This window comes from Polyodon spathula, chromosome 4 (assembly GCF_017654505.1).
Source record: "Polyodon spathula isolate WHYD16114869_AA chromosome 4, ASM1765450v1, whole genome shotgun sequence".
Lineage (NCBI taxonomy): Eukaryota > Metazoa > Chordata > Actinopteri > Acipenseriformes > Polyodontidae > Polyodon > Polyodon spathula.
In genome coordinates, this window is record NC_054537.1 from 61,896,730 (window position 1) to 61,911,732 (window position 15,003).

At 36.4% G+C, this 15,003-nt stretch overlaps 1 protein-coding gene across 2 annotated transcripts in view; it reads right to left on the reverse strand.

Moving 5' to 3' along the window:
• Nucleotides 1-12,425, reverse strand: part of LOC121314710 (SH3 and cysteine-rich domain-containing protein-like) — a 51,908-nt gene extending 39,483 nt beyond the window's left edge. The window contains exons 1-2 of one of the 2 annotated variants that reach the window (XM_041248271.1): nt 11,710-12,425; nt 3,244-3,517 (exon numbers count right to left, since the gene is read on the reverse strand). In XM_041248271.1, the coding sequence (XP_041104205.1) occupies nt 3,244-3,517; nt 11,710-11,802 (367 nt within the window). In that variant the 5' untranslated portion in view covers nt 11,803-12,425. Of the gene's footprint in view, nt 1-3,243; nt 3,518-11,688 lie in introns of both variants that reach the window. The other variant, XM_041248270.1, reaches the window with a different exon arrangement.
• Nucleotides 12,426-15,003: the final 2,578 nt, after the last annotated feature.

Genomic DNA, 15,003 nt, shown 5'->3' on the forward strand with positions numbered 1-15,003 from the left:
TCATTCTGCCCCCTCTGTAACAGTTAGTTAAGTCATGGGAAATCATTATACAAATTCACAGTTTTAAAGGAGACAGTAATTACAGCTGCAGATCCATAGTTTTTCAAACCACCTTACCTCATAATTTTAGCTTCTACATTGGTTGAACTCGACATCAAAGCAAACCATTCATTATTTGGATATTGATGTTGGAGATGTGGTTTACCATTAATGATAAAGCAATTGAGTTCCTTTTGTATGCAGGTTCATTATATAAATAAATATATGTCCATTCATTCAGGCTAAAAAAATAAATAAATACATAAATAAATAAATGTATTTTTTAACAAACGTGGTATACATTTTATATATTTGTTTAGTCCTACGCACCAATCCAAAACCTGATCGCTCTTGCGAAAAATATATTTAATGAAATACGGACGTGAGAAAACACACACACACTCACAGACATTTGGCAACATCTGCAGCATTGTGCTGCATTATCTGTCACTATTATGAAAGCATGCCAAATTTTTTACATTAATTTTTGTAAAAATCCATAGTGTCCTGGCTTGTGTTAGCACTGTGCCACCAACTGGCATGGTGCTGCCCAGAGCCCTGTTGTGTACAAGGATGTATAGTAACTGCACAAAAAATTAATAAATAAAACTTAGGGTGATAGAACATCAAAAAACCAACGTAACACTGTCGCCAGGCTCAGTACCAGTACATATTATTATACAATAAGAAGTCGAATGAAATGCTGTCCAGTGTCATGGATGTAGGAGTGGCAGCCATATTGTTTCACGAAACCATTTTAACATATTTGTATTCCGTTGTCACCGGAACAATGACTACCAAGTTTGGAGTCTTTTGGTCAGAGGGTTTTCAAATAAAAGCAGTGTGCTGTTAAGGGTGCTTTTCAGTGAAATCTGCAGCAGCCATTTTACTATTGAATTGTATCACAGCAACTTCTGCTTTGCAAGCAGGTTTGGATGGTGATAATATCTGCCAAGTGTCAGATCAATCACTTCAACTGTGCCAAAGAAGAACATTTCGGGAGGTTTCAAGAACAAATGCGTCACACGGCCATTTCAGTTTAACACCAGTTTCTTAAAAGTCAGTTGTATTGCTACAGTGTCAAGGATGATGCTTGTGAAGTTTCGAGTTAGTCAAGTAAATCGTTTGTCAACTGAGGCAGTTTTAAATTTCGGACGTAAACTTACACCTGGTGGCCATCTTGTTTTATAAAACATAACCATTTTGACATAGTTGTATTCCATTGTTACTGGAACAATAACTACCAAGTTTGGTGTTTGTTTGTCAAACAGTGTTCAAACAGCAGCAGTTTGCTGTTAAGGGCACGTTTCGTTAAAATTTGTGGCAGCCATTTCGACATTAAAATTTATCGCAGAAACTTCTGCTTCGCCAGCTTGATGTGGGTTTGGATGCTGATGATATATGCCAAGTGTCAGATCAATCGCTTCACCGGTTCCCAAGAAGAAGATTTCTGTTTTACCGGAAAATGCTTAAACGGCGCCAACTGCAAGGACGCAGCAACAAAATTTTGACAGCCATTTATCCAGCTTGTTACCTGCCAAGTCAGAACCTGATCATTAAGAACATAAGAACATAAGAAAGTTTACAAATGAGAGGAGGCCATTCGGCCCATCTTGCTCGTTTGGTTGTTAGTTTAAAGTTTTGGGAAGAAAAAATAATAATAAAAAAAAAAAACTAACAATAAAAATAAGCTTCCCAGCCTTTGGCTTGGAAGCCTAATAAGACATACACTAATATTTGATACTGTAAATTATTAATTTTAAATTATTCAGTGTTGTGTGCAAGTGTTCGATATATGAGGTCACTGGAGCGTTGAGGCATGTACTGTTATTTTGTTTACAAGTATCAGATGTTTAGTGTTATTTTTTTGCAATTTGCTTAATACATGATAGCTTTCGACAAGATCAAAGTTGACTATAAAATCCGGTGCTGTGAAAGTCTTGCGATGTGATTTATAGCTGGAATTGAGCAGATTTGGTCGGGCGATAGCAAACCACTCCTCCTTCTCAACCCCCTTGTAGTTAACAAGTGACAGCTGCTTTTTGAAGGGCGAAAAGGGTTTGTTTTGGTTCTGCGAGATTTCGATTGGAATTTTTCTTGTGTTTTATTACCTCAAATGTTTTTGTGTCATTTGGTAAGTGCTAACTTCTGTATATACAAAAAAAATAAAAAAATAAATAAAAATAAATAAATAATAAAAAAAAACATTTAAAACACAGACATTACTCCTGCCTCATGAAACATTATATGCAGTAGCTAATTCTGCTTAATATGTTTAGCCAATTAATTATCCCTGGCTGTAATTATTGGAGTACAATTAACATACATTAAGAGATATTTGAACTCCATAGTGTGTTCATTCTGTTTGATTATCTGTGCACAATGTCAGTGCAGTGCTGTGAACAACACAAGAATACGGCCCATATTCTAAAGCTAGTCACAGGGAAGTAACATGTAAACATAACATAATAAATAAATACAGCAAACAGATTTTCCTGGCAGTTTATCCAAACAATGCCAGTGTTTTCATAGATGGTTAATTCCTGGGAATAATAAAACTTGTGATCTTCTGCCCCTGAAATAAAATACTACCGGCTTGGAAAGTTTAACTGTTAGCCTATAAAATCAAGCTAGGTCCACACCTGAGCTGTGGTGATTCCCTTGTGTAGATGTGGATGTGTCAGTGCAAATACAGTCGCAGACAAACGTATTGGCAACCTACACTTAATCTAAGATAGTTCAAGTAAACATGTTAAACACAAGCATTTAGTGATCATTAGCCACTAATTAATATGACAAAGACCAAAATACACAATTTCTGGTATTTTACCAAACAATCTTTAAAAAAAAAAAAAAAAAAAAAAAAGCACTTAAACAATTTCAAGTATTTGTTCATGACAAAAGTATTGTGTTTTCTCCCAATAAAATGTTTAAATTCTGCCTAAGTTTCAGCTCGGTTAAATATCAAATATGTCTTCAGGTTGGACATCATAGAAAGGTAACGCAGCATATCATTTAAGTTATTTGTGGGTGAACAATATCTAAATAAACAATATACCCTATATACGCTAGTTACAAGCACATAGACGATCACACAGAGACAGACACACCACACAGACACACACACACACACACACACACACACATTTATTTATATATACTACAGTTTCTATAAACCATTGGTTCAGGGGGTTACTATCTTACCAACAATCATGTGGTTGCATACGTCACAGAAGGTTGGCTTCTTGAATATGTGCTCCATGAAGCTGTGTGCCCTGGTGTCCACTTGCTTCTGGGTCTTGGTGGGTGAATAGGTCAGGCTCCCCGACGTGGACAGCTGCCCAGTGCTGGTGCTCACTTTGGATAACAAGTCCACCTGCAGCTTCATGTCACTGTTAGTTCTTTGAAAAAAGTTTTCAACACTCTTACTCCTCAGGCTCTTGGTTTTGAAGGAGAGGGATTTCTTCAGCTTCTGGAGCTGTTGAGGAATCACAAATCAGTCTGGAACATCACCAGATTAACAATGACTAACATCGCTTAAAGGCCAGTAATTATATCAGGTAAAAAATGTTACTGTGTAAGAGCAGGAAAATTGGTAATTACCCAGTTATTACAGTGTAATTACATGGCTATTCATGCTCTGTGCTACCAGCTGTCCAATAGAGCTGCATGAAACGGTCATCAGTCACACTTCTACTGTTTTAAAGACATTTATTTACTAAATACAGTGTGCCTAATTCTGGGTGTTTGAACCTGCTTTACCATTCCAGTACAACAACAACAAAATACAATACATTTCTGGAGTACCTATGTGGATGATCCGTTTTTACTTTATAGAAGAACAGATACGCTGAGCTGGGCAGATGATTCAGAACCAAGGGAACACCTGGTAAAGCACTTGAAGGAAACATGGAATTAGAAAATCAAAAGGACTATCTGGCAAAAGTGATGGATGAAATTTCTTGGATTGGCTAAACAGTCAAACAAGACTTTTATCCTGCAACAATTTAGCGAGGAACAGTTAATCAAGACAACAGAGGCAACTTTAATGAAAACACAAATGTTTATGAAAAATATCATTGCACAGAACTAAATTATTCAGATCACTAATATTATCTCTCCGTTTGTCCATGATAAGGCAATAAGGATGTATGCATACAGTACTACCACTACTAATAACTAAAAAATAACTGTGATTCAATTTCCAGTATTATAAATTCACAGAAGAAAAACCTTCAAAGCTACAGGATGCAATGCACAAGTAAGAAGGAGAAGTTACTCTTCATTGTTCCTCTATCAATCAATGAAGACTTTATTTATATAGCACCTTTCATACAAAAAGTATATCAAAGCGCTGTACAGATGAAAATCTAAATACAATTAATGTGTATAGGAATTAAAGAGAAGAATTTTCAGTTTCAGTTTAAAAAAGCTAATCTAAAAAAGTAAGTGTTCAATTTTGACTTAAATTAATCAACTGATCTAGCACTCCTGATCTGAGCACAATCTGGGCTTCATAGAAATGTTTTCAAATTTCTATGAAGTCCAAATATGAGGATCATTTGGGAACTGGTAAACAACAAATATTCTTTGACAAGTTTGAAAAAAACAAACAGTCTAAAGTAATTATGATTCAGTCTAAAACCTAATTAGTAATCATAAGATTAAGAAAATACATGTCCACTGAAGTAAATCAAAGAACAAACTGAGCAAAGGGACATTCTATTTTCAAATTTAAGAAGTTAAAAAAAAAAACACGATACCCTGGTGTATCATGAGTTTAGTTGATTTTTATAAATTATTTAGTCCTTCTCAGCTTATCAGAACAAACAGCACGTCTATTTTTGACCTAAATGTACCACTAATTTATGCAATAAAGCATTAACAATACATATTATAATCCTGCTCATCCTTTACAAATCATTCATCCATTCAAATCATGTGACAATGTGACTTTTCAACTCTGCTAAGCTGCTAGATAATTAACAGCGGCGTCAGTTAAGTGTCCTAAGCTGAAGACATTTAACAAAGTTAATTATCTACAGGTAATGACTGCTGAGGAGTGTTATATTTTTGTCTTAAAAAATGAGATGCTGCTTAATGTACAAATTACTGAAATTGTCTCAGCACACTGCACGGTACACTGCTTGTCTATCAAAGTGTTTTACCGAACAAGGGGATAAAAATGTCAAGACTGTCTCATAATTCTCTCAGTAATAAGAGTCAAAGGTACAGGGGATGAACATGCTCTCCAAATGAACATTTCAGGACCTAGACAATACATTATTTATAAGCAGAGGCCACTGCAGGAGGAAGTCAATGAGTTAGGTGTCTTGGAAACCGCAGCAATATGAGAAAAAAAACAACAACAAAAAAGACTGATATTTCTACTTGAGGAAATATGTTTTAAACTGAGACAAGGTGCAGGGTTTGAGCAATAATTTAATATTTTTTGTCTCAATTATTTATTGTACTGAAAATATATTTTCGATCTTCATTTTTCTGGCAGACTGTTATCTTGAGCTGCAAAAGAGAAGAAGCACTGCTACTGAGAGATGTTGTAATCCTTTCTCTCTCTTCTTTTATACAACCTACTTTTTTTACCTAAGAATTTGTCCATAAAGAGATTCTGATGATTTTTATATCCAGTATTTAATTAAAAGTATTAACATAGGCTACAGGATTTGTATTTTTTATTTTCAACAGCAGGTTTTCCTTAGTAAAATTTTAAAAAATGAGAGACATATATACAGACAAACCTGAATCAATAGAAGAATGATGGCAGGGGTGGTGAATATAGAAAATAAGTTAGTCCTAATTGTAAATAGAAAAAACATTTGGGTTCTGAGCATTTAAGAAATATTATACTGATAAACTGAACTAGATTGAAATAAATTGTGTTTTTTAGGGGAGGTGGGGTACACTTTCAATGACCCTTCTAAAAAAAAACCATTTTAGTACGTTGTAATAGCCCTTTACTAATTGGTCACTGTACCGCTAAGTACAGTACAGTATATAGTTCATATAGTGCCATATATAAGTCGTACTCTGCTAGCTGCGAGGAGGGCGGAGCGCTATGCAGACATGCCTCGGGTGTATCCGGAGTAACGTGGGTTAACTAGTGGGATAAGTACCTGACTCTGAATAGTTCACACCTAGGTCTTTGTAATTCACTTTGGATAAAAACATTTGCTAAGTGACTAAAAACTAAATATATTATGTTACAGAATGGAACTGAAGAGCTTCAGCATTTGACTACTAAAATAAATGTTCTCTGCGCTTGTACCCACAATCCATGTCTGAACTCTCTATACTGCCTTCTAGCCTGGATTAACATCAAATCTGCCTGCTCGTCATTACATCGCCATGGTGAACTCAACCAGGTTTTGAACAAAAACACTATAGTAAATGCTGTGTTTGGATTTCCAGATGAAATTGTGTGGAATCTGACTAAGAAATCTGCTTCCTCGAATGATCAAACTGTTTATTTATGGAACACTTTTCCACACTTAATAGTTCACTTGTTAATCAGTGCAATGATTAATGTCACTGCCATAAATTATGACTCATTACCATGTAGTTTTGGTCCTACTTTAAAGTGCAACTAAAACTAGTAAAAAAAAAATAAAAAAAAAAGCTTAGACACAGGTTTGGGTATTTAAATATCCTTCTCGTTTCTTGCTCCAGGTGACTATGAAACAAAGACCAGACACGGATTCACTGGAAACTATTTTGTATGTCAAACTTTGTAAATGTACTTTTTTTTTTCAAAAGCATAAACACTAAACATTAGGAATTATGCAGCTAGGTTAATATTAGGAATCAAACAGCTAGTTTGATAACCTAACAACATAAAACATCTTAAAGGGAATTACTAGGAAAATCCAAATATCTGAACACCCCTATTTTTACTGTAACCAGTCCCATTATCATTCATCTCTAAAACTGTCATTTCCTGGCTTTGAAAATTCATGACAATGTGACTTCTCAACTCTGTTAGGCACTCTACATATAACTAAATAGAGAGAGTAGGTGGAGCTGTCAAAGTTGAAAGGTTACATTGTCATAAGATTTGAATGGAATGAGGAAGGCTGTTAGTCCAAGCACATAAAATTCTCCAGACACTGAAGCTCAAAACTGATTTAAAGAAAAATTGTAATCACTCAATATTGGAGCAACAAAACCAAGAGCCACTCAAACTCACTGCAAACACCATACCATAGAAAGGTAAATACAAATCAATAAAAAGGCATTTTCCTTTCCTGCAGAATGCTAACAGATAAAACAAAACAAAAAAAAAAACTGGTCTTCAAAAGAGGATATTCACCCAAGCCAGTCATTATAGAGCATCATTGATAGTTTACTGGCTTCTTATCACTGGCTGAGGGTGCTGAGTGTTTGCTTACCCTCCTGTCCAGCACCCATTGTGGCAGATGCATGATAACAAGTTCCAGTGGATGTTCAACCCACTCTGCCTCAGAGCATGTTGTATGCTGTGTAAATATCCTGACTATTGACAGGGTTATCATCCCTGAAAGAAGCAGCTGTCCGGTGTTACATTCTGAGCATGGTATAAAGTCTGATAATGTTGGCTATCCCTGCCAGTGCCAATGGAGACAATTATGTAGCCCTACCCACTATTAACCCCTTCAACTCCAGATGTAGAAATGAAGGTGCATGCCAGTAATAGATTTTGAAATAATTTTAATTGCTATTATTACCCCTGAAATGGCTATAAAATACTATTAGAAAGAAGATAAAACATAAATCATTAAATTATATATATATATATATATATATATATATATATATATATATATATATATATATATATATATATATATATATATTGTAACAGGGGGAGATCTGTGCTGACTCTGTTGGCGTGTTCACGGGCTGCAGGAAGAGGGCGGCAGTCGTCCAACAACCGCCTGTGAGTCATGGCAGTGACACGGGGAGGTGGGAAAGTGGGTGTGTGGACTTTCCCCCTCTCTGAATGGCTGAGAGGCGCGTCTTGGGAGATTGTTAGCCCTATAAATTAACGCTCTGTTGTTTCCTCAGATCTGCCCTGTTAAACGCGCCGAGAGTGCGGAAGCGCTGGTCAACGACCGAGAACCAGTGGGAGAGAAAGAAACGGAGGTTCAGAGCGAGACATTGAGGGCGGGGAACCCTTGGGCAGACCCCTGATTAGTATATCAGAGCAGGCTAGTGAGCCGGCAGTGTAGGACGGTGATCCGGGTCGCACGGGCAGCGGCGACCGGGATATCGCTGCAAAGTGCAGCACCTTTTCTTTGTAGTTTTTGTTACTGTTTTATTTTCCCTGTTTCTTTGTGCCTTCTGTTTTGAATTATTGTTTCGAAGCACCTGCAAGGGCGCCGGTATTGTGTACCATCGCTTGGTATGCCCGTGGTTCTGTTTACCATCGTTGGTAAATCAGACCACGGACCCACAGCGCCATCTGCGGGACTAAAGAAAAAACAGCACCCTGAAATAAAACTGGGCACCTGTGCGGTGTTGCCAAATTCACCTGTCTGTCTCCTGTGTCAGTGAATTACCCACCACCCTTCCACATATATATATATATATATATATATATATATATATATATATATATATATATATATATATATATATATATATATACACTGCTGTGCAAAAGTCTTAGACATGTTGCATTTTTCTACTCTGATGCATTATGAGTAGGCTTGCTACTTTTCGATTGTAATCAGTAAAGCTGGTTAAACATCGAATTCCCCAAAAATATGAGTTTGACTGAAATACAATTATATACGATAAACGTCGGTAAAACCACTCGCTATTTTTTATTTTCTTACCAAAAATAATTATTTAAAAAATCATCTCGTCTGTGTAGTTTTTACATTTGCCGTCTGTCCCGTCTCCATTCCGCTCTGAATGGCTAGGGGTCACTGTCAGTCAAATCAGTGGTTCCTTAATAGGCTAGTGTAGTTTCACCCTCAGTCATTTCATCCTGTCCTGACAGATCTCATTGGCTGAAGCAGCGCTAGAATGCTCTCATTCGTTTAAATGACTGTCAACCACCAGATCGACTGTGCACTTTCATTTGCCAGGCTGCTCATTTCAAAGTTAACTTAAATTTTATATCTCTCTGAATATGCTTCATGCCCTTAAGTCATTGCAGTATCCATGTTTGATTATGAGAAAATGCCACACATGAACTTAAAAGTTTTATATGATGATACTATAGAGACATTAAAGGATTTTGCAAGGGTTACTGTTGCTGCTAAAATAATCATACAGTAGTTTTTATTGTTAAATTAAAATTCCACAAATTCACAACTCAATCATCCTTATTATAAGCACATACCTTGATCTCTGCCTTAGTTTTTACTCTGGAGTCAAAAGCTAAACTCCAGCCCTGACTAACAAAAAATGACCATACCTAAAATAAACTCATTGTCATTGTGTGGCAGTGTGGCAGGGAGACTGCTGAGGCAGGGGGTTGTTTATGTGGGGAGTATTGGGTGGCAGGGAGGGAGTTAAAATCCTCCCTGCAAACACATGTAGGAATGTGGCTGGAGCTGTCAATTGAATACATGTTTAAATAATTAATTGAGGCTCCAGCCACAGGTATAGAAATAAGGTGATCACGGGTGGTGAAAGGGTTAGTGTGTTCAGAGGCGCAGCGAGAGACGGTAGTGCTGAGGTAAAGAGAATAATATAGGCTTGAAGTAAAGTGAATTGTGTTTATTGCAATGGGATTGTATTTCAGCCTGGGGTCGTAATACTCACGCATGCACACATACACAGCTGCTTCTAACATATGATCCTCCTTGAATGCCAGGGAGACTCGGTCTGCTTGCTGTCATTGTTTTTTACTGGCGGATAGTCATGCTGACTGTGCTGAAGCTGGCAAGCTAACTGGTGGAAGTTTACATTTTACAGTTTACACAGATCTTAGATCTTAGACCATTACGTATTCCACCAAAAGAAACTGTCAGAATAACTAATGAACCAAACTAGTAGATAGAGTCCCGCTGTGTTTTCCACCGCTTTAGAAAATACTGAAATCGGTGGGAAAAACAGGGGTGCAGACAAAACAAAAACAACAAAAAAAAACTGATCGAAATAATGTGATCCTCCAGCAGATCTCCTTTGAAAATAACCCCCATTATATCATTAAATAACACAAAAAAGACTAAAAGCTACAAAAGAGACATGCACATCTTTTTTTTTTTTGGTAATTAAACCTTAATCTATTGAAATGCTTCAGTCCTGGACTAGATTCTCTTCATCAGAACTGAACGTATTAAAATGTGTGATTTGCATGTTAATGAGGCTACTACCACCGTTTTTGTGACATAATCTTTAATTAACTACAATATAATCCAAAGTGTATTTAGCACCCATTGAATTTGCACCTATTGAAACACTAAAGTTAATGCAATCTAATATCACATTACCAATTAGAATAAAGCTAAAATATGTTGATGCAATATTTACCAATTAAAGATTTATGACATGTGTTTTAACATGTGGCTTATAGTTTCACAGTAATATGGTAATAACTATTATTGATTGAAGAATAAACATAGTAGACACATACCAACAATTGTGTAAACAATGTTTAAACATTAGTTTTGCTGCATTGTGACTTTACTTGCTATTACCCAAGGCTACATATTATCCTCACAGTTCAAACCCATTAAATCTTATGTGGCATACTTCAAAAGAGCTATATTGTGAAGCTCAATGAGCCATAGAGCTCAAGAGCTATTCTTTGCACAGCCATGCTATGGTATCAGAAAGCAGACAGTAGTTCTGTTTGTTTGCTGTAGGTGCAAGAGTTTCCCCCACCTTAAAATCTGCGATGAGCACTCTGAGAAGCTTGATTACCATGTTACCACTGACTGACACTTTAAAAAACGTATTCTTTTTATACAGATTTTATTATTGAGTTTAACTTATTCATTAAGTACATTACATCTTTATAAAGTTTGGTGGCGAAAAATAGTGTTATACTAATATTATTGTATAGTAAACATCTGCAATATATCTGCATTTCCAACATGGGGTATACAGCACACTCATAATATGTAAAAACTATTTTAAAATCGTATAAGCTCTTTTAAAAACACCACCATCTCTGGAACCTTTAAACAAATTTGCTAAACAAAATCTGACACCGCGCCTTCACAAGTACATAATATAAAATGCATTATGATGAATTAACCATTAAACTTTTTTTAAAAAAAACACGTACGGTCATGTCAGTTAGTACACAATGTCTATAGTAACAGAGTTATCTGGGCGCACCATATGCACTGGTGACCATCAGGGGCACTCGCCCGGAATAGATATATATATATATATATATATATATATATATATATATATATATATATATATATACGGTATATAAGCATTTTCGTAGCACAAACATTTAAAAGCATCGTGTTTGTGTATGTGGCACAAAAATACAATGTAGTACTCTATTACATTGGAAAGCACAACTCCTACAATATACCCTTCTGCATATATTTGTAATTAAACACAGTTTGTTTATCGGTATATGGAATACATAATTATTATTAACAATATGTTTTACGTCAAAGGGGAATCCTTGTGTCCTGAAAAGGGGGAGCTTGGCTGAGGGAAAACACACGTTACCTTAGATTCCTGTTGACTTACTGTTGATGTCGGTGACTCTGGCTGCTCCGTCTGCTCATGTTCGTTTTTTTCTATGGTGTCTGCATCTTCTAACATGTTGCTTGGTGGAATCATTTTTTGATTTTTGAAAAACAAAACCCAATCACCACACCGACTTGTTCTATGATGCCTCGCCTTCTTAAACGTCCACGAGGTTCTGTCCTTTTTACATTACATTGTGGTTGTTCCAACAGTTCAGTACTGTACCAGGTTTAACTGCTGAGTTCCAATGCCTTCAACTTAAACCCGAAAGCATCTCATTGAAGACGAAATTCCCTACCCACTTCAGAAGCCTGCTTTCTTGGGCGGAGAGACGCTCACACAGCCACTGGAATGGGTTGCTTCTATGTTTATCTTTTCTTTTTACTTCATTAAACTCGTCTTCCAAAGAGGAAAAAAAGTTAAGCGTTTTCACAATCCTGTCTTATTTAATTACTGTTTTCGAAACACACAATGGGTACACTTTAGTTCAGTGACGGGTCGCTTTTTATTTATACCTTTCACGTATTTTATGTTTTTTCCTTCTTTTTTTTTCTTTTTAATAGATATGCTTTGGTTTTGTTATTGCATGTTATTTATTTATTTATTTTAGAAATCCTACCAGTGCTTCTGTGCGGTGCGATCAAGGTTTTCACAACTCCAGCGACTACCCACTTCACTGAGCTTGCATTCTGATAAATTGACCAGTTCAGGAAGGCAGCGACTTTTTTCCTGTGTGATTCTGCCAAATATATGATATAGCTCAGTAGGGAGGGGCTGTTTCTTTGGAAACCGGCAAAAGAACCTTCTGCAAGCACGACAACCTCCCCAAATACTGTAAACTTCAGCACACCCAATTGAGTACCACAGTATTTTCTGGAATATAGTGTTACATAATATTAAGATAAAACAAAGTATATATAACTGTATTGGTATTACATAGAATAATACTATAGTTTATTATCTGTTTACTGTGCAGCATAAAGCATATATTACACGAAGTGATCAAGAAATACTTATAGTCGATTTTTTAAATTGTTATTTTTATACGTATCTTTTTTTATTACTACGTAAGCTAACATATACCGTAGTTGTGTTCAGTTTATATTAGATACCGGTATTTTCTGTAGTACAGTCAATATTACAAATATTGAGATATATTACCTTTTCCACTTATTATATATATATTAACACTTCCACTTAGGTGGTTTTACAATTTAGTGTTCTGTTGTGGAAGGCATATAACAAGAAAATAATCATTATAGAGTAATATAATGGGAGAATAAGCACATAATACCAAAGATACAAATGTAGAAGAATAATACTGCATCAGTCCTACAGATGATGTGTGGGACAATGTTATGAAGTAGGTATAAAGTGTACACAGCAAATTTGCCAGTGTTGGAATAACTATAATAGAGTTAAAATCAACACTAGCCGTGAATATCTTGTCCCAATCTGCATAGTGTTAAAGTGACACTTTCAAAAAACGTGATAGTTTTTAGGTTTTTTTTTTACACTTTCAGTGTTGTATGAACACTACACATTGTTTAAAATCAACACTGAGTGCCACTGGCCGTCGTTTTTCCTTAACACTCTGTAGGACACTCAACACTATATAGTATTGTGGCAATTCATATGTTCCTAGAGTACACTGTAATGTATTAAATGATCAGCGTTTTTATTTTTTCATATTAGAGGTGGCCACACTAAAACCTGTCCTGCATGAAAGTTGTGCCTGCAGGAAAAGGCTAGCTTTTTCAAGCGTCTAAAAAATGTAAAAGAAAACTAAAAAACATAAGATGTACATATACTTTCAGAAAAGAGAATGATACTCACAACATTTCTCCTCATAATAGCCTCAAGATATTCTGGCTTTATTCCATCACTTCCAGTACAGAATACAAAGAACAACTGGACAATGCTCAATATACATTGCTTAAATTAGCATTTCTATTAGGTTAACATTCACCCATTTCTAAAACATTTTAAAGCTTGTGTCATTAATGTAGTAATGATTCAAATGTCACAGTTTCTATTAGCACAGACGTATGTGACATTTGGCCCCCTATTTTAGAGTCAATATAATTGCATGTAAAATGTAGCCAAGAACAACAAATGCAATCAGCATTGTAAGATGCAGTGGTACTCAAATCTGGCCCTCGAGATCCTTTCCAGTCTTGGTCTATAATCCAAGCTGGTCCTAAATTAGTTAATTGCTTCTTAACAGGTTCAATGAATTATTTTACAACCTTGTTTAGCTGTATCCACACTGGATGCGAGCGACGGAAGCGAATAATGCTAGTTTACCTACCGTAAACCTGGTTCTCTGAAAGAGAAGATGTCCACCATCATCGTTATGGGATACACTCCTGCCTATTGGTAGGCGTCACTGAGCTCCTATGGCAAAGCTGCCAATAGGCCCCCTTCCCTCAGTGACCTCCTCGGGGGTAGCCCAGCTAGCCGCATCTCAAATTTCAGCCATGGAGGCACCTCGGAAGAGGGCCAATGGCGTAGCCACACCTCTCGTGGAATGTGTGCCAGCAGTCTTGCCTATAAGCTGCCCAGAGCTGCTTTGTTCTCAGATGCTGTCACTCGGAGTTGGCTGCATGACATGCCTGCAGAGTGAAAAGAAGTGATCAGCTGATGGCACATGCTTCAGAGGACAGGGGTGGTAGTGGTGAGCTGATCCTAAATACAATTGGATTGGGAGAAAAACAGGGTAAAATTAATTGGAGACTACTAAATAAAAAAAAAAAATACAGAACCGTTTACTTTACCTTTACATGAAAGGAGAGCTGCATCTTTGCCATAACCCAGTATTTTCTTTAATGACGTTTCAACCTGTGTCACCTGATCTGAGAGTAGAGTTGCCAACAGGCTCCGGGACTTTAAGGAAAGTCAGGTTTTGTAACTCACCTCTCTAAACTGCAATGCATTCAGTAAAGTGAGTGTGAATTGTGTGAACTGTCGTTAAATTAATTGAATTGTTTTATATAATTGTTTTACATAATTGACCAGGCTCAAAGTGTCCCGAGATTCTGGAGCCTGTTGATAACCCTATTTGAGAGCTATGAAGAACAAATTACCTAAATGCCCTAAAAGAAGAACTGCACACATTGCAGAGATGTATTAAAATGGATATGCATCAGAGTGGATATAGGATCAGGCTCGGCGTTATGGGAAAACAATTCAGTACTCTCAGCCAATCAGCTTCCATTTCAATCCATGCAAGTTCTAGCTTTTTCTTTTTGACTTGCTGTATTTTAAAGTGTAGTGTACATTTATTGGACAGTA